Raw genomic sequence first — 23,489 nt, 5'->3', positions numbered from 1 at the left:
TTTAAAATGTAAGACAGACTCCATTTCTGTCACTGCAGCAGAGTGTGTGTCACCGTTGAAGCAGCAGCAGTAAGACAGCCTGGTCATGATGTCCTCTGGCAGGCAGTGCTTGAAAGATGCTGAAAGTTGTGACGTGTTGCCTGGCTTCAGGGATGCTAAAATAGGAACATAATGTATATCTTAGAATCAGTCAGTGTAGTAAATTACATGCAATGTGAGTTTAATATTAATGCTATTAGGTTGGGGGCAGTGGGAGAGGAGGAGGAGGAGGAGAAGGAGGTGGTGGCGGCAGTGGTGGTGAGTCACTTATACATGGCACCCAAGCAAGACCCGAAGCCTAAATTCCAGCAGGGCGATCAGGCCCTGTGTGTTCATGGGTCTCCGCTCTAGGGAGCAGAGTGTTTAAAGGTGGCCATAAAGGACAAACAAGTGGAATACTTCACACATTACAGTGGTTGGAATAAAAATTGGGATGAGTGGGTTCCAGAGAGCAGAGTGCTCATTATGTGGACACCAATCTTCAGAAACAGTGAGAACTTCAAAAGGCCAACCAGGAGCAGCATGCAGAGGGGAAAATGAGAGAGGCTGCTCCAGGAAAGATGACATCTGCTCAACAGCAGAACAATGTTGAAGTGAAAACATAAAATAACAAGCAGAAAATATACCTGGAACTGGAGATGGTGGCTGTACCAGTGAGACGCCTGAGCCTCCCCAGAAGAAAAGGGCTCGCGTAGATCATACTGTTGAAAATGAAGAAACACTTATGCAGGGTTGAAGTCAAAGATTCCTGAAGAGCTGAAGCCATGGCTTGTTGATGATTGGGACCTGATTACTAGATAAAAACAGCTTAACTTTTTAAAAAATATTTTATTTCTGAGAGAGAGAGAGAGAGACAGAGAAAATGGGTATGCCAGAGCCTCTAGCCACTGCCAACGAACTTCAGATGCATGTGCCACCTAGTGCGTCTGCTTTATGTAGGTACTGGGAAATTGAACCTGGTTCCTTAGACTTTAGCTGCTAAGCTATCTCTCCAGCAACCCCCCCGAAAAAATTTTATTTTTTAAATCTTGCGAAGAAAAAATGTGGATTCCATTTTGGAGGATTATGTAAATTATAAGAAATCTTGAGGAAACATAGATAAGGAGTATGCTGTCAATAAAGTTGTGGCAGGGATAAAAGAGTACTTCAGGGCTGGAGAGATGGCTTAGCGGTTAAGTGTTTGCCTGTGAAGCCTAAGGACCGTGGTTCAAGGCTCGATTCCCCAGGACCCACGTTAGCCAGATGCACAAGGGGGCGCACCCATCTGGAGTTCGTTTGCAGGGGCTGGAGGCCCTGGCGCGCCCATTCTCTCTCTCTGCCTCTTTCTCTTTCTGTATGTTGCTCTCAAAGAAATAAAATTAATTCAGTGTAATGTTGGGCACTCAACTATTGTACAGACTCTGCAGGTCACCCGATGCAACCATGTCCCGGGTGTATGGAGCACCGCATCTTCGGAGAGTGTTGGTGGGAACTGGAGCAATGTTGGCCTGTGCACCTCTGGATAAGAAGAGCCTTGCTTTGCCACTGAATCATCTTCACCATTTCCTCAAGTACCTGGCAAAGAATTCTGCAACCTTGTTTAGTGCCAGTGATCATGAAGTGGCTCCTGAGAACCATCGGAAGGGATCTCTGTAAACACAGTGTTGTTCTCAGTCCTTCCCTTGTACAAATGATGGACTTTGAAGATGTTAGGCTATAACAGAATTGATGTTTGCTTTCTGTTTGATTTTAAAAAGAAAAATAAAGGGAGCCACAACTCCTTGTTTCTTTTCTTTGTTTTTCCATTTCAAAGTTTCTACCAGTCTCTTCAGTTGTGGACAACAGAGGCATGCTATAGAGTGTTGGCAAAGCTGCTTTTGAATGCTGGTGGTTCAGTGCCTTTGACACTATGCACTTTTATAATATGTGTAATGCTAGATGACAAAGTGCTCTGACTCCTACTGCCAAAGGCTCAATTCAGTGTGTGTAACTGAACGCTCATCCATTAAATTAAAACATACATAAATGCCATTAGTAACACATTTTTTTTGAGGTAAGGTCTTACTGTAGCTCAGCCTGACCTTGAATTCACTGTGTAGTCCCAGGCTGGCCTTGAACTCACATTGATTTGCTTAACTCTGCCTCCTGAGTGCTGGGATTAAGCGTGCATGCCATTATGCCCAGCAATAACACAATTTTTGTAGAGTCTCACTCCGTAGCCCAGGATAGCCTTGAACTCAAGTCAATTCTCCTGCCTCAGCTGGGATTATAGTTGTGAGCTATCACATGGCTAATAGCAAAAGTTTTAAGAACAGAGCTGTGCATGGTAGCTTACACCTTTTATTCCTTGCCCTTGAGAGGCTGAGGTAGGAGGTGAGTTAGTTCATGACCAGGGCTGCAGAGTGAGTTCCTAGTCACCCTGGGTAAGAGTAAGACCCTGCCTTGAAAAAAAAAGTTTTAAGCCGGCCGTGGTAGCACATGCCTTTAATCCCAGCACTCGGGAGGCAGAGGTAGGAGGATCATTGTGATTTCAAGGGCACCCTGAGACTATATAGTGAATTCTAGGTCAGCCTGAGCTAGAGTGAGACCTTACCTCGAAAAACAAAAACAACAACAACAAAAAGCTTTAACAACAATTCTTGAAAAACTAAGGTGTTCTGTGTTGTCTTCTTGTCTAAATTGTGTATGTCCATGTGAACGTCAGAGGATCTCCTATGTTTTTCCAGCATCAGGGAGGGAGAGACAAGAAATCAGGAGTTCAAGGACATCCTTAGGTACGTAGGGAAGTTCCAGGTTAGCCTTGGTTACATGAGACTGGCTGAAAAACCAAAACCGAAACAACCTGGGGGAGCTTCATTCTGTGCTCAGCAAGTCTGCATCAAGAATAACCTGCTTTTAGAATTTACCAGCTGCTCCACCTGCCTAGGCTAAACTTCAGAGGAACTAAGGAGAAATGACACTGTCATAAGTACTGCCTCGCATCCTGCCTCCCACCCACTTACTTCTCTTTTTTGTCCTCTCTCCTGCCAGCCCTTCAATGAGGATTTATGTCAGCTGACTCTTTAAAGATGTTTGCCTAGGTCTTGCTTTCCTTAGTTTGCTTCTAAAAGTGGTTGTAGTTTAACATGCTTTAAAGTTTGTGTGGGTGGGTGTGCACGCACATGTGCACGCAAGGCAGGGTCTTCTCTTGCCACTGCAGATGAATGCTTCCTGGCCTTATGTGGGTGGCTGGAGAAGTGAACCCAGGCTTGCAGGCTTTGCAAGCAAGTGTCTTTAATCACTGAGAAATCTCCCCAACCCTTGCAGTTCTTAAAATGTTTACTTTTAAGTATTTTATGGCAGCATAATTGGCATACGATAAGCTGCATTAAATTAGGAAACTTGAAGCCAGGCGTGGTGGAACACACATTTAATCCCAGCACTCAGGAGGCTGAGATAGGAGGATTGCCATGAGTTTGAGGCCACTCTGAGACTACATAGTGAATTCCAGGTCAGCCTGGGCTAGAGCAAGACCCTCCATTGAAAAACCAAATAAAGGGCTGGAGGGCTGGCTTAGCAGTTAAGGTGCTTGCCTGCGAAGCCTAAGGACCCAGGTTCAATTTCCCAGTATCCATGTAAGCCAGATGCACATGGTGGTGCATGCATCTGGAGTTCATTTGCAGTGGCTAGAGGCCCTGGTGTGCCCATTGCCCCCTGTTTCATTCATTCATTCATACATACATACATACATACATTGATTTTCCAAGGTAGGGTCTTACTCCAGCTCAGGCTGACCTGGAATTCACTGTGTTGTCTCAGGGAGACCTCGAACTTACAGCGATCCTCTTACCTCTGTCTCTCAAGTGCTGGGATTAAAGGCATGTGCCACCATGCCCTGCTTAAAAAAAATACAATATATTTTAAAAAGAAAAGAAAAACTGAAAAAATGCAGCTTGAAGCATTGTGACATGTATACACCCATGAAACCATCACCAAAATCATGAACATGTCTGATTCCTCATAATTTCCTCTGTTGTTTGCAACTCCTTCATCTTCTCCTCTACTAAACACACCTCGTCAGCTACTCGGCCATTAGTTGAAATAAAAGAGGAAAGCAATTTAAAATATACCAGTGTGTAACTAATTCCTTCCCAGAATTATTTCATTTATTTTCATAAAAGAAGGAATTTTGTGGTATAATTTTCTTGTTAACCTAGAGGTTGATTTAATCTTAAGAATTTCCTGTAGGACCTGGGGAGATGGCTCAACAGGTTGAGTCCTTGCCATTGCAAGCACGAGGACCTGAGTTTGATGTCCAGCATCCACACAAAGTGGAGCATGGCTGGACATGCATGTAAGCTCAGCACTCAAGGGGGGTGATACAGGATTGATGGGGCTCCCTTGTCAGCCAGTCTTAACTGAAGAACAGGGAGTTCTTGGTTTAATGTGAGATTCACTCTCAGGAAACTCAGGCAGAAGAGCAAAAGAGGAAGACACATGGTGTATTCTACTGACCTCCAGATGTGTGCATGGGGCACAGGCATCTTCACACACATGAATATACCATACCCCCCCCCCCCACTTTGCTGTATACTTCCTTAGAAGAAGAAAAGGGGCTGGGCGTGGTGGTGCAGAGGTAGGAGGATCACTGTGAGTTCGAGGCCACCTTGAGACTACATAGTGAATTCCAGGTCAGCCTGGGCTAGAGTGAGACCCTACCTCAAAAAACAAAAAACAGGGCTGGAGGGCTGGAGAGATGGCTTAGCGGTTAAGCACTTGCCTGTGAAGCCTAAGGACCCCGGTTCGAGGCTCGGTTCCCCAGGTCCCACGTTAGCCAGATGCACAAGGGGGCACACGCGTCTGGAGTTCGTTTGCAGAGGTTGGAAGCCCTGGCGCGCCCATTCTCTCTCTCTTCCTCTATCTTTCTGTGTCTGTCGCTCTCAAGTAAAAAAAAAAAAAAAAAAAAAAAAAAAAAAAAACAGGGCTGGAGAGATGGCTTAGCCGTTAAGCGCTTGCCTGTGAAGCCTAAGGACCCTGGTTCTAGGCCCAATTCCCCAGGACCCATGTTAGCCAGATGCACAAGGGGGCGCACGTGTCTGGAGTTTGTTTGCAGTGGCTGGAGCCCTGGTGCACCCATTCTCTCTCTGCTTCTTACTCTGTCTGTTGCTCTGAAATAAATAAATAAATAAATAAATAAATAAAACAAAACACAAACAAAAAGGACAGGTGCTGGATAAAGCTCATGAGTACTGAAGTATGGATCTCATGTAAACCTGGATGCTGTGGTTCTCGTGTTTGTAATCCCAGCTTGCAAATGGCAGATGCAGAGGTGAACAAGGTTGGAAGGTGAAGACTGACACCTGAAGTTGTCCTCTAGCCTCCATGTGCACCCTGTGGTCCATGAGTGTGTGAGCACACGTACATACACACACACACACACACACACACACACACTTGCAGCCAAGAGCTCTGATTTGAAACAATTTGGAACAATTATGAACTTAATTTCCTATCTAAATCAACATAGAAATAGCTTTCATAAGTTGTTGAATGCTTCATTAGACAAAGACTGTATTAAGATAAATTAGTGGGCAACAGTGAAAATGAGCATCTTACTTGCAGTTTGTTTCTTCTGGTCGTGCTCATTACTGCGGGTTTCCAAGAGTAGGAGCAGATACTCCTGGTTGCTGAGCCCTCAGCCTGCAGGCTGGGCAGTGAGGTTTGCTGCTCCTTTGGCCTCAAGTGGCCGACATTGTTTTGGTAACTGGTAAGAGTGAATGATTTGAAACATTACCTGTTTCTCACAGCATACCTGGAACTTTTAAAAGTACTGAGTTTTGGGTCAGACATTGTATGTTTCTCTACCATTAAGTTAAAAAAATTAAGGCAGGGTGTGGTGGCATATACCTTTAATCCCAGCACCGGGGAGACAAAGGTAGGAGGATCACCATGAATTTGAGGCCAGCCTGAGACTACATAGAGGATTCCAGGTCAGCCTGGGCTAGAGTGAGACCCTATCTCAAATAACCAAGAAAAAAAAATTATTATCTGCTCTGCTCGAATCTAATCTAATCTAATCTAATCTAATCCTCTTTTTTCCCCCCATAGGAGGTAGTGAGAAAGCCCGGACACTGCATATATCAAGAGGAAAACTGTTACCCAGAGAGAGAATCGACAATCTCATAGACCCAGGGTTGGTACCTAGCCACCTTCTACCTCCGAGTGTTCTCTAGTCCACGTGCTTTATTAGGCAGTCCTGCAAATGAACAGCTTTGAGCGTGGTTCTTGTAAGAGTCGAACAGTACATGTTTACTGAGAACCTACCATATATGTTAGATGCTGATTCAGGCGGACGCAGAATGGACAGATGCCTTTGCCTGCCTGTAGTTTCCATTGTGGCTCCAGAAGAAAGAAGATCGAAATAAACATCTTAGGGCTAGAGAGCTGGCTTAGCAGGTAAGGTGCTTGCCTGCAAGCCAAAGGACCTGATTCCCAGTACCCTCAAAGCCAGATGCACAAGGTGGCACATGCATCAAGCGTTCATTTGCAGTGGTTGGAGGCCTCTTCTCTCTCTCTTGTAAATAAATAAAAATAAAACACTTAAAAAATATTTCATTTTTGTTTATTTGACTGAGAGAACAAGAGGGAGGGTAAGAGGGAGGGGGAGAGAGAGAGAGAGAGAGAGAGAGAGAGAGAGAGAATGGCTGCACTAGGGCCTCCAGCCACTGCAACCAAACTCCAGATGCATGCACCACATTGTGCATTTGGCTTACATGGGTCCTGGGGAATCAAACCTGGGTCCTTCGACTTTGCAGGCAGCAAGCACCTTACCCACTAAGCCATCTCTCCAGCCCACATAAAATAGTTTTTTGTAAAGGTGAACATTTTAAGCTGTACAGTGTGCTAGAAGGTGCCAGATGTCCTTGGGGAGGGGTAGGAGGGAAACAGGCCAGGACAAAGGTCCTGTAGTGGAAGTGACTAGGAGGCTAGTGTGCTGGAGTGGAGGGGAGACTAGCGGGAGATGGGGTCTGGTTCCGGAGAGCCCTGTAGACCACTGCAGAAGATTTGGTTCGGATCCAGAGAGGAACTGGGAACTACTGTCGAGTTTGGACAGGAGATTTCTATGATCTGCTGAGATTATTAAAGTCGCAATATCGCAATATCGCAAATAACATTTTTAATATTTTTATTAGCATTTTCCATGATTATAAAAAAATACCCCATGGTAATTCCCTCTCCCCCCATACTTTCCACTTTGAAATTCCATTCTCTATCATATTACCTCCCCATCTCAATCATTGTACTTACATATATACAATATCAACCTATTAAGTACCCTCCTCCCTTCCTTTCTCTTCCCTTTATGTCTCCTTTTTAACTTACTGGCCTCTGCTACTAAGTATTTTCCTTCTCACGCAGAAGCCCAATCATCTGTAGTTAGGATCCACATATGAGAGAGAACATGTGGCGCTTGGCTTTCTGGGCCTGGGTTACCTCACTTAGTATAATCCTTTCCAGGTCCATCCATTTTTCTGCAAATTTTCATTTTTCTTTACCACTGAGTAGAACTCAATTGTATAAATGTGCAGCATCTTCATTATCCACTCATCAGTTGAGGGACATCTAGGCTGGTTCCATTTCCCAGCTATTATAAATTGAGCAGCAATAAACATGGTTGAGCACGTACTTCTAAGGAAATGAGATGAGTCCTTAGGATATATGCCTAGGAGTGCTATAGCTGGGTCATATGGTAGATCAATCTTTAGCTGTTTTAGGAACCTCCACACTGATTTCCACAATGGCTGGACCAGATTGCATTCCCACCAGCAGTGTAGAAGGGTTCCACTTTTTCCACATCCCAGCCAACATTTATGATCAGCAAATAACATTTTTATTGCTAGTCCCATGTCATCTAGTGATATTGTAGCCTTCTTAGTTCGTGTTCATATGATCTGTCTGGTTATAACAACAGAGTCACCCATGGCTCCTGTTGTCCATGTGCCTGTCACTGTGTGGTTTGTAACTCTGTTTTAAGGGAGTTGCTATTCCGGATGCTGTCCCGAGAGCCAGCTGTGTGCAGTGAGAGTGGGAGCACTGAGGAGAGGGGGACATGCTGGGGTAGAAGTGGAGAGGTAAATGTCAGGTTCTACGCATCCTGCAGAGTGAGATGGCCTGGCAGGTCTCCTGAAGGATGGGGTGTGGGATGCAAGGGGACAGGAGAGCAAGCGACTGATCCCAATGTGTATCCTTGTAGCCCCTTTTTATGTAGGTATGTATAACGTGCCTACACTAAAAACATACAAAAACTGTAATCACACTAAATGTAGTGTTCTAGAATGCCTTCTTTCCCCCATTAGGATATCTTGAACCTACCTGTAAGTGAGCGGTGGAGCAGTGTGGTGATGGTTCAGTCTTCTCTGAAACCAGGTTGCTTAGCAAAATCCCGGCGCTGCCCTTACTAGTGGTGTGATTTTAGATAGGTGGCTTCAGCTCTGTGTTTTAGTTTCCATACAAGTCAGTCAGTGTTTATGGAGCCTTTAGAAGATAGTTAAGACATGGTAAACCTGCTATTCTCTTGCTGTCTTGATAAGTACATTTAGGGAACACTTTAAAATAAGTACCTAGCGCTGGAAAGATGGCTTAGTGGTTAAAGGTATTTGACTATGAAGTCATAGGACCCTGATTCATTTCCCCAGGACCCATGTAAGCCAGATGCGCAAGGTGATATATGTGTCTGGAATTTGCTTACAGCGGCTGAAGGCCCTGGCATGCCCAGTATCTCTCCCCCCTCTGCCTTTCTTTCTCTCTGTCTCTCTCTCAAACAAAATAAAAATTACCCAGTGTTCCGTTGTATTTCATTAAATAGCTATAGCTCCTTAAAACATTGTCATTAGATTTTCTTTTCCTTTTCTAAAAATATACAATGCATTCTGAAATATTAACCCATTAAGAAACACTTTTTTGGGGGGCTGGAGAGATGGCTTAGTGGTTAAGCACTTGCCTGTGAAGCCTTAAGGACCCTGGTTTGAGGCTCAATTCTCCAGCATCCACATAAGCCAGATGCACAAGTTGGTGTATGCATCTCTTAATTCATTTGCAGTGGTTGGAGGCCCTGCCGCACCCATTGTCTATCTATCTGCCTCTTTCTCTCTCTGTCTGTTGCTCTCAAATAAATAAAAATAAATGAAAATGTATTTTAAAAATACTTTTTATGTTTAACTGTTTAAATACATATATTTATTTATTTATTTATTTATTTTTGGATTTTTGAGGTAGGGTCTCATTCTAGCTCAGGCTGACCTGAAGTTCACTATGTGGCCTCAGGGTGGCCTTGAACTCACAGTGATCCTCCTCCTGCCTCTGCCTCCCCAGTGCTGGGGTTAAAGGTGTACACCACTACGCCTGGCTTAAGTACATGTATTTTAAATGACAGGGCCTGGAGAGATGGCTTAGTGGTCAAGGCACTTGTCTGCGAAGCCTACAGATCCAGGTTTAATTCTCCAGGTTCTGTGTAAGCCAGATGCACATAGTGGTGTATGTGTCTGTTTACAGTGTTTATTTGTGTTTTTTGTTTACAGTGGGCTGGAGGCCCTGGCACACCCGTTCTCTACTCTCTCTCTCTGTCTCAAAGAAATAAATAAATTAACAACAACAACAAAAAACCCAAAACAGTTCAAATAACATGCTTTCTTCCTTTCAGGTCTCCTTTTCTGGAATTATCTCAGTTTGCAGGTTACCAGTTATATGGTAAAGAGGAAGTCCCTGCAGGTGGCATCATTACGGGCATTGGAAGAGTGTCAGGGTGAGTAGTCCACCGATGCTTGATGGTGATGGGCAAGAAGAAGGCTTAGATGGAGTGTAGACACCAGACTCACTTTGTCTGGCAGCATGCCAGTTTTATGTTATGTGTAGCATTTAGAACTTGATTGTCCTATCCAGATGTGTATTAGATTCATGTGTGGAGCTTTTGAGACCAAAAATTGAACGATGGAAAAAAAATAAAACCAACCAACCAACCAAGAAACAAACAAAAACCCGCCCCAGCTAAGGTCTCTAGGATCCATCCAGACTCCCTACTTGCTGGGGACTTGTCATATCCAGTTGTCAGAGGCTCTCCTGGTAGTCTTGCACATCTGTGGTGAACAGTGATCATTTAGATTGAATAAGTGTATGCGTGGGCCATAATTGATGCTTGCTATTATAGCATAAGACTGCCTACTAATACGTGATATTAGTGATGCTTATTAGAATTTGAAGGCTATATTGGATGTCTTGTTTTGAGGGTTTTTTTTTTTTTTTTGCTTCTTGGTTTTTCAAGGGAAGGTCTCACTCTAGCCCAGGCTGACCTGGAATTCTATACTATGTATTCTCAGGGTAGCCTTGAACTCTTGGTGATCTTTCTACCTCTGCCTCCTGGCTGCTGGGATTAAAGGCATGCACCACCACACTTGGCTTGTTTTGAACTTTAATTAGTCTTTAATTTTGAAGAACTCTCATATTCTCATGAAATTTTTCTCTTTCAGGGTAGAATGCATGATTGTTGCCAATGATGCCACTGTCAAAGGAGGCTCCTACTATCCAATAACTGTGAAGAAACATGTACGGGCTCAAGAAATTGCACTGCAAAACAGGCTCCCCTGCATCTACCTGGGCAAGTTATACCTGTTACATAGTGAACTGTTAGCTGGTAAAATTAGGAACTGTTGGGAAGGGCTATATGGGTGACGCCATCAATGGGTATTTTAAAACTAGAGAGATGGATTAGTGATAAAGCCTTTGCCACACAAATATGAGGACCTGAATTTGGATCCCCAGAACCACAAGTATCAGTTACTTTCTCACTGCTGGGACAAAAAACCCAGCCAGAAGCAGTAAATGAAGGAAAGGGTTTAATTTGACTTTTCAAATTCCAGAGTTGAGAGAATCCATGTTGGTGGGAAGGCATGGCAGGCCTGAGCAAGAAGCCTGTGTCACATCACCATATCAACAGGGAGAAAGGAGAGAACAGCATGGGAGCTTGGCTCCAGCTTCAGTGCCCACCCTCAGTGACACACTTCCTTCAGCAAGGCTTCACCTTCTAAAGGTTTGGCTGCCTTCCAAACAGTGCCACTTTGCTGGGGATCAAGTATTCAAACACATGAGACTGAGGGGGTCATTTCATATTCAGACACCACACCATGTTAATGCTGGGTTTAATGATAAGTGCCTGCAGTCCCAGAGCTTGGGAGGCAGAGATGGGCAGATCACCAGGGCAAGCTGGCTAGTTAGACTAGTTGAAATGGTGAACTGTGGGTTCAATGAAGAGACCTGTCTCAGTACATAATGTGGAGAGCAATTGAGGAAGGCACTGTTGTTCACCTCTGGCCTCCAAATGCATTCACACATGCACGTGTGCACACACCACACACAGCTGACACACAGACGTGAACATGCACACATGCATGTGTGCACACATCACACGCAGCACTGACAGACGTGAACATGCACACATGCACACACCACACACAGCTGACACACAGATGTGAACATGCACACATGCACGTGTGTACACACCACACACAGCTGACACACAGACGTGAACATGCACACATGTACACACCACACAGCTGACACACAGATGTGAACATGCACACATGCACGTGTGCACACATCACACACAGCTGACACACAGACGTGAACATGCACACATGCACGTGTGCACACATCACACACAGCTGACACACAGACGTGAACATGCACACATGCATGTGTGCACACATCACACGCAGCACTGACAGATGTGAACATGCACACATGCACACACCACACACAGCTGACACACAGATGTGAACATGCACACATGCACGTGTGCACACACCACACACAGCTGACACACAGATGTGAACATGCACACATGCACACACCACACACAGCTGACACACAGACGTGAACATGCACACATGTACATGTGCACACATCACATGCAGCACTGACAGACGTGAACATGCACACATGCACACACCACACACAGCTGACACACAGATGTGAACATGCACACATGTATGTGTGCACACATCACGCACAGCACTGACACAGATGTGAACATGCACACATGCACACACCACACACAGCTGACACACAGACGTGAACATGCACACATGTATGTGTGCACACATCACGCACAGCACTGACACAGATGTGAACATGCACACATGTACACACCACACACAGCTGACACAGACGTGAACATGCACACATGTATGTGTGCACACATCACACACAGCACTGACACAGATGTGAACATGCACACATGCACACACCACACACAGCTGACACACAGATGTGAACATGCACACATGCACGTGTGCACACACCACACACAGCTGACACACAGACATGAACATGCACACATGTACATGTGCACACATCACATGCAGCACTGACACAGATGTGAACATGCACACATGCACACACCACACACAGCTGACACACAGATGTGAACATGCACACATGCACGTGTGCACACACCACACACAGCTGACACACAGACATGAACATGCACACATGCATGTGTGCACACATCACACACAGCGCTGACACAGACGTGAACATGCACGTGTGCACACAGCACACAGCACTGATTTCTCTCACAATTAGGAAGGAAATGCATATTTTTGCTGGCAACTAAAGAGGAAAAATAAACAAGGATTACCTATAATACAACCAAGGGTAAACGCATTTTGGTGCATGCTAGCTTTTCCTTTATATATTTCTGTTTTTCTGTTAATCATAATGGACTCAAAAATAGAGCTAAGTTTATCTGGGCATGGTAGTGCATACCTTTAATGCCTGTGCTTGGGAGGCTGAGGTAGGTGAGTTCGAGGTCAGCCTGAAACTACGTGGTGAATTCCAGGTCAGCCTGGGCCAGAGTGAGACCCTACCTCGAAAAACCAAAAAAAAAAAAAAAAGTAGAACTAAATTTTTTAAAAAAGCTAATACTTGTAGCTCTTTAAAAAAATTTATTTTGAGACTTCTGGTTAAGATGGCGGTGTAGGTGCCATGCCAAAGCAGCTTAGGGGGGAAAAGCCAAAAAAAAAAAAAAAAAAAAAAAACCCCTCAGGAAAAAAAAATTATTTATTTACTTGCAAGCAGTGTGGGGAGAAGGAGACTATGGGCACACCAGAATCTCTCACCCTAGTCGTTAAAAAAGAACTCCAGATGCATGTGTCCCTTTCTGCATCTGCCTTTATGTTGGTACTGGGGATCAAACTCATTATTAGGCTTTGTAGGCAAGTGCCTTAACTGCTGAGCCATCTCTCCAGCCCCTAATATTTATAGATCTTTGGATTGCCATGTATGGTGTTAAATACTTGAGCAGATAAAATTTAAGGTAAATTACATTCCAGTGAGCGGAAATTTACCTTTGAAGTTAAAATACATTTGTATAAAAAATTGTTTTCAAAGACAATATTAAATTTAAATTCAGCAATTCCTGGATACTGGTTTAGTCTGATAAAACCCTAACACATCCATATATATACAATTTGAACAGGTTATGATATAGAGGTGTTTTTCTTTTTCTAGGAAAGTGTATTTACCTGTTTGAATCACAATGTGAATTTCTTGGCACATGTAGAAAATAGTAAAGGAGGCCTAGCAGGTTCTATGCCAGACACTGGGGTGTAGTGAATGGCATTAGTGTCAGCCCCGTCTTCAGCGAGGTCAATTTATAGAACATGGGATATGACTTATTAAGTAATGATAAAAGACAGTGCTCACAGCTGGGCATGGGGTGCACACCTTTAATCCCAGCACTCAGGAGGCAGAGGTAGGAGGATCGCCATGAATTTGAGGCCACCTGAGACTACATAGTGAATTCCAGGTCAGCCTGGGCTAAAGCGAGACCCTACCTCAAAAAACAAAACAAAACAAACAAAAAAGACTTAATGATTGCAAGCAATAATAATAAGTATAAGATGAGCTAACTTTTTTTTTTTTTTTTTTGGTTTTTCGAGGTAGGGTCTCTCTCTGGCTCAGGCTGACCTGGAATTTAGTATATAGTCTCAGGGTGGCCTCGAACTCTTGGCGATCCTCCTACCTCTGCCTCCCAAGTGTTGGGATTAAAGGCATGTGCCACCACACCTGGCCAACTTTTTTTTTTTTTAACATTCAATTTGTGCAATCAGTATTGGTGCTGGACTCAGGGCTTACATAACATTACTCTGTGTTGTCCTGATAGATTTATGAAATGGCTTCTATTGCTTATTTCAGGAAACACACCTGTAATCACACTGCTGTCAAGTTCTGTTTGGAACCTGACTGGTGACACTTTTGAGTTGTTGATGTTTTGAGACAGAACTCTCAGCTAGCTTCCCATGCTCCAGCCTCACTCCTGAGTGGTGGCAGGCACTCTTACCTCCCACCTCAGGCAGGAATGGCAATCAGCATCAACTGGCAGAGGCAGAAGATCACAAGTTCAAGTTACACAGCTAAACCATCTCTCAACAACAACAACAAAAAAGAATCATCAAAAACCTAACAACAAAACAAACAAGAACAAAAACAGTACTAGGAAGCAACGTGAATATTATCAGTGAATTCTGTGTAGATGATTTTTTTTTTAATATTCAGCTGGTGAATTTATGGTATTTCTAGGTCTTTTGCTGGTCTTTAAAGGATGCAACGTCTTAAGTATTCATACAGCATTCTGCACAGACCTCATAGGTTGGGGGAGAACTGATTTTTTTTTTTTGCTCCATTTGGGGACCTGGGGCAATTACTAGAAGTTTAGTGAGCTAGAGCAACTTTCTGTGAATGTGATGAGAACTGATTATGTCCTGATGCAGGTTTCCCTGTGCTGTCTGTAGAGATGCACTCATTTCTCTCACTTTTCTTGTTCAGTTGATTCAGGAGGGGCCAACTTACCTTGGCAAGCAGATACCTTTCCAGATCGCGATCACTTTGGCCGCATATTCTATAACCAGGCAGTGATGTCTTCTGAGAATATCACACAGGTAATACTTCATTAATGAGGTGTATTATTTTTACTTCAAATACCTTTTCTAATTACCCACACTAGTATGACCTAAAATGAAACAGAATTTAGTACAGAATGTAATCTTTCTCACAGAAAAGGATTATAAGGTTGCCTTTAGTTAGGACCTTTTGTTAATTGTTCCTCAACTGTCATGTAGGACTGCACAGGTAAACTCACCAAGGGGACACTTTAGCATAGGTCTAAGGAGATTACATATGAAGTCACTTCACAGTAGCTTTTCTGCTGGAGCAATGTCCATTCATGAATATTAGTAGGAGAGTCATAGATTTTAGCTGTTAAAATCAATGAAATAAAATTGTACCTCTCAACAAAAATCTCAAGCTATGTTGAGGGGTTGGAGAGATGGCTTAGCAGTTACGGACCCAGGTTCGATTCCCCAGTACCCATGTAAAGCCAGATGCACAAGGTGGTGCATGTGCCTGGAGTTTATTTGCAATAGCTGGAGGACCTGGCATGCCCATTCTTTCTCTCTGTCTCTCCCTCCCTTCTCTTCTTCCCTTCCTCCCTCTGCCTCTTTCTCTCATTCAGATAAATAATAAGTTTAAAAAAAGCTATGTTGAGTAAAAAAAAGAAAAATAAAGGGGGCTGGAGGGATGGCTTAGTGGTTAAGGCACTTGTCTTCAAAGCCGAAGGACCCAGGTTCAATTCCCCATGATCCATATAGGCCAGATGCACAAGGTGGCACATATGTCTGGAGTTCATTTTTGCAGTGGCTAGAGGCCCTGGCATGCCCATTCTCTCTCTCTCTCTCTCTGCCTGCCTCTTTCTCTCTCTCTCAAATAAATAAAAATAAAAACAAAGTTAAAAAAAAAACTGCTGGGCATGGTGGCGCATGCCTTTAATTCCAGCGTTCAGGAAGCAGAGGTAGGAGGATCACCATGAGTTCGAGGCCACCCTGAGACTACATAGTGAATTCCAGGTCAGCCTGAGCTAGAGTGAAACCCTATTTTGGAAAAACCAAAGAACAAACAAACAAACAAGTGAATAAATGAAACATAAAAGGCCAGTTATAGTGGTGCACACTTTTAATCTCAGCACTTGTGAGTCTGAAGTAGGAGGATCACTGTGAGTTTGAGGCCACCCTGAGACCATTGAATTCCAGGTCAACCTGGGCTAAACAGAGACTCTACCTCGAAAAACCAAAACCAACCAAACAACAACAAAAAAAAACAGTAGAGGGCTGGGAAATAGATCAGTGGTTAAAAGTGCTTGCTTGCAAAGCCTGGTGGCCAGGGTTCAGTTCCCTAGTACCCGTGTGTAGTAGTTTGATTCAGGTGTCCTCCATAAACTTAAGTGTTCTGAATGCTAGGTTCCCAGCGATGGAGATTTGGGAATTAACGCTTCCTGGAGGTATTGTTGGGGGCGGGCTTATGGGTATTATAGCCAGTGTTTGGCACACACTCCTATTGTTATTGTCCACCTGATGTTGGCCAGGAGGTGATGTCCACCGTCTGCTCATGCCATAGTTTTCCCCTGCCATGATGGAGCTTCTCCTTGAGTCTGTAAGCCAAAATAAACCCTTTTCCACCCAGGCTGTTCTTGGTTGGGTGATTTCTGCCAACAATGCAAACCTGACTGCAACACCATGTAAACCCAGATGCACAAAATGGCACATACATCTGGACTTTATCTGTAGTGACAAGAGTCACTGATGTGTCCATACTTTCTCCTCCTCTCTTTCAAATAAATAATTAAATAAAAATATTTAAAAGCACATGAGTTTGAGGCCACTCTGAGACTACATAGTGAATTCCAGGTCAGCCTGGGCTAGAGTGATACCCTACCTCAGAAAACCAAAAAAAAAAAAAAATAAATAAATAAAATAAATAAAAACAATATCATCATGGCAGAAGAAGCCAGCTTGCTTCATATATCCACAGCAGAGAGAGAGAAAGAGAGAGAAGCCAGACCAGCAAGCACGAGCAGCCAGAGCTCAAGCTGGCTCTCCACACACCTGTTAGGAAAGATTGGTTTTGGCCAATAGATTCTGAGGTCTCAGCCCATGGTTGTTTGGCCTCGTTTCTGGGCTTCAGTGAGGCAGATCCCCATGGTAGGAAGCATGTTGTAAAGCACAGCTAGTAATACACAGTGGCTTGGAAGCAGAGCAAGGGAGAGCAAAACGGTGAGAGAAAGAAAGAGCAAGTGTGTGGAGCAGGGACAAACCTCACCCTTCCTTCAAAGGTCTGCCTCCTGTGATATACTTGCTTTTTTTTTCCCCCAAGGTAGAGTCTCTCATGGAGATTCTCCTACCTTTGCCTCCCGAATGCTGGGATTAAAGGTGTGTGCCACCACGTCTGCTAATGTTCTTGCTTTTTAATATTATATTTTTGAGAGAGAGAGACAGAGAGAAAACCATCGTTCCAGGGCCTCTAGCCACTGCAAACAAACTTCAGACACATGTACCACCTCATGCATCTGGTTTATGTGGGTACTGAGGAATTGAACCTGGGTCCTTAGGCTTTATAGACAAGTGCCTTAACTGCTAAGCCATCTCTCCAGTTTTTTTTTTTTTTAATATTTTTACTTATTTATTTGCAAGCAGAGAGAGAGAGAGAATGAGAATATGGGCACATTAGGGCCTCTAGTCACTGTAAATGAATTCCAGGTGAATGTGCCACTATGTGAGTACTGGGGAATCAAACCCAGGTTGTTAGGCTTTGTAGGCAAGCCCCCTAACCTCTGAGCTCTCTCTAGCCCAAAGATACTTTTTTGTTTGTTTGTTTTTTTTGGCCTCGAACTCACAGTGATCCACCTACCTCTGCCTCCCAAGTGCCGAGATTAAAGGTGTGCACCACTGTGCCTTAGCCCGTGATCTACTGTCTCCAAGTAGACCCCGCCTTCTCCAGCTGACACCACCTCCCTTAGTGCCATCAACTACGGCCAAGCTTTGGACACATGAGCATTTGGGTGATCTTTGTGGGGCACCATAATAATCCATATGTTAATCCGTAGCACCCTATGTTATGGGACACCATGACAGACACTTTCTGTGCTCCTTTGCCCTGCTGTTTTGTCCATTCATCTCCTGTAGAAACTCTAAAACTGCAATTAGGAGTCAGTTGATATCTGTGCAGGATCCACTATGCAGATACCATGCTGGTAAAGCCAAGTGGAAATTACAGCTAAAGATACTTTTAGAAGAAATTTATTTTATATATATTAGGGCAGGTTATATACTGTTATTTGCTCACCCCAACTCCTGTTACCTTGGGGCTCTCCTTAGTGGGGTTATGGTAATCACTGTGGGGTCATGAAGGCCTCAATGAGTCCCTGTGGGGTAACAGATGATGGTATTCTTTGTTTATTTTTATTTTATTTATTACAGTCAGAGGGAGAGAGAGTAAGAATGGGCATGCTAGGGCTTCTAGCCATTGCAAATGAACTCCAGAAGCATGTGCCACTATGTGCATCTGGCTTACATGGGACCTGGAGAATTGTACCTGGGGTCCTTAGGCTTCACAATCAAGTACCTTAATTGCTAAGCCATCTCTCCAGCCCATGGGGATGGTATTCTTGCCTGCTTGGTGGTTCTTATAATTCTTCCGACCTCTCTTTTGTGATATTCCCTGAGCCATTCCAGGCCTGTTGGCAGTCCGATTTAGTGTTATTTGAAGTCCTTGGAATTCTGCTCTCATAGGTTTTGATTATTCTGAGTGTCTGTCACCATCAACCTGGGGCTGGTTGTCAGGCTAGCAGTAAGAGCAGTATTCATGACATTGCTTGCTCTGCAATTTCTCCTGGGCCCTGGCAGCTGTGGTAGAGGTGGAAAGTCTCATGGTGGGCAGTTGGCTATCTTCTTGCCTTATTGATGGATCTAGGCTCTCTTCCATTTTCTCTGCCATCTATAAAATAAAATGGCATGAGAGCAATTTGGGTTAAAAGGGGAATGCAAGGTTGTTTAGGAGATCTTTACTGACCATAAGATTCTGATTTGGTTTTCAGTACCATGAATTCCCTCCCACTGAGTGGACTTTGTGTCTAATTAGAGAACAGTTGATTAACTATATGGGCTACATTCCACTATTGCACAAGTGTGTACTTCTTGTCTGGTTGGTTGATTTCTCTGTTTCCTTCTTTCCTTCTTCGCTCCCTCCTTTCTTTCTTTCTTTTTTTGGCTTTTCAAGGTAGGGTCTCACTCTAGCCCAGGCTGACCTGGAATTCACTCTGTATTCTCAGGGTGGCCTTGAACTCACAGCGATCCTCCTACCTCTGCCTCCCCAGTGCTAGGATTAAAGGTGTGCGCCACCATGCCCAGCTTGGCTGGTTGATTTCACAGTCTGCAGGGCCCCTGCTTACCCATGCTGCTGGTGACTATTGTCCTCTGGCGGTCCCAGCAGGGCTCTGCAGTACCATGAGGGCTAGTCAGGAGGGAGCTACTTTCCCTTCCGGCTCCAGCAAGGTATTCTGATGTTCTATGACCACAGCCTGTAGTGTCTTCAGCAATCAGGACTTAACTTTTATCTCTGGCAGGAAATAAGTATTTTGGCAATTTTTGGGGTCCTCATGGGTCTCCCTGGCCAACAGCTCCCTGTGGGGGATAATCTAATTCTAGGCCTGAACTTTAGCTGGTCCATCCTTTTCTAGGTTGCAGCCCCTCAGGATGGCAACCAGCCCTGGGGCATAACTACTTCTGACTCGCAGTAGGCCCTGTTTGCCAGCTTGAGGTACTTTAGTTTTTTTTTTTTTTGTGTGTGTGTGTTTTTTTTAATTAATAGTGAGCATACTTTTTTATTTTTAAATTTTTATTAACATTTTCCATGATTATAAAAAAATAACCCATGGTAATCCCTCCCCCCCCCTGACACTTTCCCCTTTGAAATTCCATTCTCCATCATATTACCTCCCCATCTCAATCATTGTACTTACATATAGACAATATCAACCTATTAAGTACCCTTCTCCCTTCCTTTCTCTTCCCTTTATGTCTCCTTTTTAACTTACTGGCCTCTGCTACTAAGTATTTTCCTTCTCACGCAGAAGGCCAATCATCTGTAGCTAGGATCCACATATGAGAGAGAACATGTGGCGCTTGGCTTTCTGGGCCTGAGTTACCAATAGTGAGCATACTTTTTGCTTAACCAGTCCCTACCTGTAACAGGAAATCTAAAACATCTAATATACCTTTAGCTGAAGGCCTTCCTTTTGCCTATTTTGTTTTTGTTTCCTAAGATTTTTTTCTTATCCGTGTTTCTTTTACTGAGCTACATTTACAAATATTTGTGGGCTGAGTGTGGTGGTGCACGCCTTTAATCCCAGCACTCGGGAGGCAGAGGTGGGAGGATCACCATGAGTTTGAGACTCCATAGTGAATTCCGGGTCAGCCTGAGCTAAAGTGAGACCCTATCTCAAAAAACAAAACAAAAATATTTGTGGGCTGGAGAGATGGCTTAGCAGTTAAGCCATTTGCTTGTGAAGCCAAAGGACCCAGGTTTGATTCCCCAGGACCCATGTAAGCCAGATGCACAAGAGGCATGTGTGTCTGGAGTTCATTTGCAGTGGCTACAGGCCCTGGCGTGCCCATTCTCTCTTTGTCTTTTATCTCATTCTGCTTGCAAATCAATAAATAAAATAAAAAAGAAAAAATTATTTATTGATTTGCAAGCAGAGAAAGAGAGCTAGAGTGTGAGCGAGCGCGCATGGGTGCTCCAGGACCTCCCACCACTGCAGCTGAACTCCAGATGCATGTGTCACCCAGTGCATCTGGTCCCATGTGGTCACTGGGAAATTGAACCTGGGCTATCAGACTCTGTAAGCTTGTACCTTCAACCTCTGAGCCATGTCTCCAGCCCTGAGCCATATATGGTTAAAAGTTAACTTCCTATATTTTTTTAAAAGTTTTTTTTTTAAAGATTCATTTTTTACTTACTGATTATAGAGATAAAAGGAGGGAGAGAGCTATAGAGTGAGAATGGGCAGGCCAGGGCCTCCAGCCACTGCAAATGAACTCCAGATGCAGGTGCCACCATGTGCATCTGGCTTACATGGGACCTGGAGAATTGAACCTGGATCCTTAGGCTTGCAGGCACATGCCTTAACTGCTAAACCATCTTTCCAGTTCATATTTTTAAAAAATATTTATTTCTTTATATGAGAGAGAGAGGGAGAAAGAAAATGAGAATGGGTGTGCCAGGGCCTCCAGTCACTGCAAACAAACTCCAGATGCATGCGCCCCCTTGTGCATCTGGCTTATGTGGGTCCTGGAGAATCTAACCGGGATCCTTTGGCTTTGCAGGCAAATGCCTTAACCACTAAGCCATCTTTCCAGCCTACTTTCCTATATATTAAAGAACTTCTTGGAATTATAAACAAATCTAATTTTTTATTTTTATTTTTGAGGTAGGGTCTTGCTCTAGCCCAGGCTGACCTGGAATTCACTATGTAGTCTCAGGGTGGCCTCAGCCTCACAGTGATCCTCCTACCTCTGCCTCCCGAGTGCTGTAATTAAAAGCATGTGCACCACGCCAGGCTTCAGCTCTAATTTTTCTTGTGTACTGTCTTGAGTATGTATGTTAGTCCTTTCCCCAGTGCATAAACTCTAAAGCTGCCTGCGCTCCAGATGTGGCTTTGTTCTGAGAAGGCCATGCTCCGTGCACTTCGCATCCTATTGGGAAAACACTACCACTCACTTCACTTTCCTTTTGTTCCTCAAAGATTGATCTTCTTTTTTCCAATGCTCAGTCTGATAATCTTTTATTTATTTATTTATTTTCAAGGTAAGGTCTCACTCTAGTCCAGGCTGACCAGGAATTTATTCTGTAGTCTCAGGGTGGCCTTGAACTCACAATGATCCTCCTACCTTTGCCTCCCGAGTGCAAGTGCTGGGATTAAAGGCGTGCGCCACCACGCCCAGCTGACATTTATAATTTTAACACCAATTCCTCCTGATTGTTTCATTGCTCATCACCTTATGTATATTTTTAAAATTATTTTTGTTTATTTATTTGAGAGTGACAGAGAGAGAGAGAATGGGCGTGCCAGGGCTTCCAGCCACTGCAAACAAACTTCAGACATGTGCGCCCCCTTGTGCATCTGGCTAATGTGGGTCCTGGGGAATGGAGCCTCGAACCGGGGTCTTAGGCTTGACAGGCAAGTGCTTAACCGCTAAGCTATCTCTCCAGCCCCCACTTTATATTTTTTACTTTAATGTTTCTTTTAAAAATATTTATTTGCAAGCAGAGAGAGAGAAGAGAGAGAGAGAACACCTTAACTGCTAAACCATCTCTGCAGCCCAACTATGGGCTTTTCAAAGAGCTCCCCACTTGACAGACATGTCTGAGTGCTGGGAAGGGGGTGCATCCTATCTTCATGGTGACAGCCCTTTATCCTTGAGTAATAAAACTAGCAGGGATGGAGATGACTCAGTGGGTAAAAGCACTTGCTGTACAAACAAGAGGCAGAGTCGAGAATCCCTGGGAGCACGGGGGCCACCTAACCTGGCGTACTCAGCAGTAAACAAGTGGCCTTGCCTCGACACAATGTGGAAGATGAGGATCAACACCCAAAGTTGTCTTCTACCTTCACAAGCATGTGTGTGCATGCACGCACACTCACACCCCCCAAAAAAGCTTGAAAAATGATTAAAAAAATAATAAACTAAGTACTTCCCTGAGTTCTGTGAGCTGCCAAACTCAAGGAGTGGGTAGTGAGAGCCCCCATTAAATACTGGTCAGCCAGAAGTAGAGTAGAGTGATGCTTCTGCTTCTGTTTAGCATTTGAAGGGGGTGGTAGCCTGGCAGGACCTGCGGCCATCCGGATACAGTCAGAACTGAATGAGAGGACAACGCACTGCGTGCTGTGGAGAACTGATTGCTTGGTGTGGAGAAACACACCTCCCACAGCCAGTGGTAGAAGTGCTCAGTGACACCCTTTCCTTTCGCCTTTTCACACTTAGGCTCAAACTAAACAGTGAGCACATTGTCTTCCTCTGCTGATTTCTCCCTCGCCATGGTCAGCTGTCTGCTTTGGTGCCATCTTGATGTAAGATTGCTGCTTTGATGTCAGCATTAATTCTTTGCTTTTTCCCCTGTGTAAACATTTTGTCAGAGCATGTGTCTTTTTGTCTTTTAAATATCCAGCAGCTGCACTTAACTCTTAAAAATATTTTTACTTATTTATTTTTATGTGTGTATGTGTGTGTGTGTGTGTCCGCCTGCTCCAAGGTTTCTTGCTGCTGCAAATGAATGACAGATGCATGTGCCACTTTGCATCTGGCTTTATGTGCACTTAGCGCTTATAACTAGATATATCCAAATTTCTCCTACTTGATTCACTCTTTGGGATTAAAACAATACCAGATTTATTTTTTATTTTTTATTTTTTATTTTATTTTATTTTTTTTGGTTTTTCGAGGCAGGGTCTCACTCTAGCTCGGGCTGACCTGGAATTCACTCTGTATTCTCAGGGTGGCCTCGAACTCATGGTGATCCTCCTACTTCTGCCTCCTGAGTGCTGGGAT

At 44.0% G+C, this 23,489-nt stretch overlaps 1 protein-coding gene and 1 pseudogene across 1 annotated transcript in view; both read left to right on the top strand.

Moving 5' to 3' along the window:
• Mccc2 (methylcrotonyl-CoA carboxylase subunit 2) overlaps positions 1–23,489 on the top strand; it is a 91,103-nt gene that overhangs the window by 11,026 nt on the left and 56,588 nt on the right. The window contains exons 3-6 of the mRNA XM_045134363.1: positions 6,106–6,190; positions 9,698–9,799; positions 10,521–10,648; positions 14,878–14,990. Coding sequence (XP_044990298.1) covers positions 6,106–6,190; positions 9,698–9,799; positions 10,521–10,648; positions 14,878–14,990 — 428 coding nt within the window. The remainder of the gene's footprint in view (positions 1–6,105; positions 6,191–9,697; positions 9,800–10,520; positions 10,649–14,877; positions 14,991–23,489) is intronic.
• LOC123454835 lies at positions 505–1,780 on the top strand (annotated as a pseudogene).

The sequence above is a fragment of the Jaculus jaculus genome, chromosome 14 (genome assembly GCF_020740685.1).
Source record: "Jaculus jaculus isolate mJacJac1 chromosome 14, mJacJac1.mat.Y.cur, whole genome shotgun sequence".
Taxonomy (NCBI): Eukaryota; Metazoa; Chordata; class Mammalia; order Rodentia; family Dipodidae; genus Jaculus; species Jaculus jaculus.
This window is presented reverse-complemented; position numbering and strand designations above follow the sequence as displayed.